The sequence below is a fragment of the Acromyrmex echinatior genome, chromosome 16 (assembly GCF_024713525.1).
Source record: "Acromyrmex echinatior isolate Ae372 chromosome 16, ASM2471352v2, whole genome shotgun sequence".
NCBI classification, from domain to species: Eukaryota; Metazoa; Arthropoda; class Insecta; order Hymenoptera; family Formicidae; genus Acromyrmex; species Acromyrmex echinatior.
In genome coordinates, this window is record NC_141867.1 from 14,509 (window position 1) to 17,319 (window position 2,811).

The window sequence follows — 2,811 nt, forward strand, 5'->3', positions numbered from 1 at the left end:
TTTTTTTTGTTTTTTTTTTTTTTTTTGGGGTTTTTTTTGGGTTTTTTGGGTTTTTTTTTTTTTGTTTTTTTTTTTTTTTTTGGGTTTTTTTTTTTTTTTTTTTGGGGGTTGGTTTTGTGTTTTTTTTTTTTTTTTTTTTTTTTTTTTTGTTTTTTTTTTTTTTGGGGTTTTTTTTTTTTTTTGGTTTTTTTTTTTTTTTTTGGGTTTTTTTTTTTTTGTTTTTTTTTTGGGTTTTTTTTTTGGGGTTTTTGGGTTTTTTTTGATTTTTTTTTTTTTTTGGGTTTTTTTGTTTTTTTTTTTTTGGGGTTTTTTTTTTTGGTTTTTTTTTTGGGTTTTTGGGGGTTTTTGGGGTGTTTTTTTTGTTTTGTTTTTTTTTTTTTGTTTTTTTTTTCTTAGTTTTTGTTTTTTTTGTTTTTTTTTTTGGGGTTTGGGGGTTTTTTTTTTTTTGGGGGTTTGTTTTTTTTTGTTTTTTTTTTTTTTTTTGTGTTTTTTTGGGGGTTTTGTTTTTTTGAGGGGTTTTTTTTTTTTTTTTTTGGGTTTTTTTTTTTTTTTGTTTTTTTTTGGGGTTTTTTTTTTTTTTGGGGGTTTTTTGATTTTTTTTTTGTTTTTTTGTTTTTTTTGTTTTTTTTTTTTGGGTTTTTTGGTTTTTTTTTTTTTTTGTTTTTTTTTTTTTTTGTGTTTTTTTTTTTTTTTTTTTTTTTTTTTTTGGTTTTTTTTTTTTTTTTGGGGGTTTTTTTTTTTTTGGTTTTTTTTTTTTGTTTTTTTTGTTTTTGGGGGTTTTGGGGGTTTGTTTTTTTTTTGTTTTTTTTTTTTTGTTTTTTTTTTTGTTTTTTTTTTTTGGGTTTTTTTGTTTTTTTTTTGGGTTTTTTTTTTTTTGTTTTGGGTTGTTTTTTGTGATTTTTTTTTTTTTTTGGGTGTAAATTTTTGTTGTTTTTTTTTTGATTTTTTTTTTTGATTGTTTGTTGTGATTGTTTTATTGATGTGATTTGTGATTGTGATTGATTTGATTGATTTGTGTTTTGATTGATTGATGATTGATGCATGATTGATAATTTTTGATGATTTGTGTGTGTGTTTTTGAATGCTTGAGTGATGTTGATTGATGAATGTTGTTGAATTTGAAATTTGATGATTGAATTTGATTGTTTTGATTAGTGATGTTGAATTGAGTTTGATGTGATTGATATGTTTTTGTTTGTGTTTGATGTGATGTGATGTGATGTGTGATTTTTGAATTGATTGATTGATTGTTTGATGATTTGTGATGATGTTGATGATTGATTTGTGTGATGATTTGAATGATTGATTGTTGTTGATGTTGATTGAAATTTTGTGAATTGTTGTTTTGATGATTGTTGATGATGTGTGATTTGATGTTGATGTGTTTTTGTTGATTGATTTTTGATGATGATGTGATTGATTGTTGTGATTTGTGATGATGTTGTGATGTTTGTGATTTGTGATGATTTGTGATGATTTGTTGATGAATTGATTTGATGATGATTGATGATGATGTGTTGATTTGATTTGTGTGATGATGTGATTGTGTGATGTTTGTTTGATTTTGATGTGATGTGATGTTGATGTTGTTTGGATTTGATGTTTGTGTTGATGAATGTTGTGATTTGATTGTATTTTGTTTTGAATGGATTGTGATGATTGTTGATGATTTGATTGTGTTGATTTGTGTTTGAATGATGATGATGTTGATGTGATTGATGATGTGATTGTGTGTGTTTGATGTGATGATGTTGTGATGTTTGCTGTGATGATTTGTATTTGATGATTGTTGTGTTTGTGATGATTTTGTTGATGTTGATGTTTTTTGTTGTTATTGATGTGTTGATGATGATTTGTTGTTTGATTGATGATTTTGTTGATGATGTTTGTGATGTTTGTGATTTGTGTTTTGATGAATTTGTGTGATGTGTGATTTGATGTTGTGTGTGATGTATTGATGTTGATGTGATTGTTGTGATGTGTTGAGATTTGATGTTTGTGATGATTGTTGTGATGTGATTGGATTGATTTTTTTGTTGTTTTGATGTGATGTTTGTTGTGATGATTTTGATTGTTTGGATTGATGTGTTGAATTGATGTTGAATTGTTGTTGATTTGATTGTTGTGATGTTTTGTATGTTGTGAATTGATGTTGTTGTTGTGATTTTGATTTTTGTTGATTGATTTGATTTGTTGAGTGATTGATTGATTGTTGTTGTTTGATTGATTTTTGATTGTGTTTGATTGAATTTTGATTGGTTGTGATTTGTTTTTGATTGTATGTTGATTGTTGATTTGATTGTTTGATTTGATGTGATTGATGATTTGTGAATGATGATGTTTGTGATTTTGAATTTGAATTTGATGTATTTGTTTGATTTGATGATGATTTGATGATTGTGGATTGTGTGATTGTTGATTGTGTTGTTTGTTGTATTGTGATGATGATTGTTGTGATGATTGTTGTGATTTTGATGTTGATTGAATGATGATGATTGATTTTGTGATTGATTGTGATTTGATGTGATTGTTGGAATGATTGAATGTGTTGGTTGTTTTGGTTGATGGTGTGTGAGTTTTGATTTGTGTGATGATGATTGATTGTGATTTTTGTGATTTTGAATGATTTGATGATGTTGATTGAAAATATGATGTTGTGTTGATTGATTGTGTTGATTGTTGTGATGTTGTTTTTTGATGTGTGTTATTTGATTTGTGATGTTTTGTTGATGTGGTGTTGATTGATGATTGTTGTGATTGAATATGATGTGATTTTGTGTTGATTGATTGTTGTGATTGTTTTTTGTGATA

At 25.6% G+C, this 2,811-nt stretch overlaps 1 protein-coding gene across 1 annotated transcript in view; it reads right to left on the bottom strand.

Moving 5' to 3' along the window:
* Positions 1-845, bottom strand: part of LOC147907007 (uncharacterized) — a gene marked incomplete at both ends in the record, with an annotated part of 4,251 nt that extends 3,406 nt beyond the window's left edge. Inside the window, one exon of the mRNA XM_087414750.1 lies at positions 762-845. Coding sequence (XP_087270876.1) covers positions 762-845 — 84 coding nt within the window. The remainder of the gene's footprint in view (positions 1-761) is intronic.
* Between the last annotated feature and the right edge of the window lie 1,966 nt (positions 846-2,811).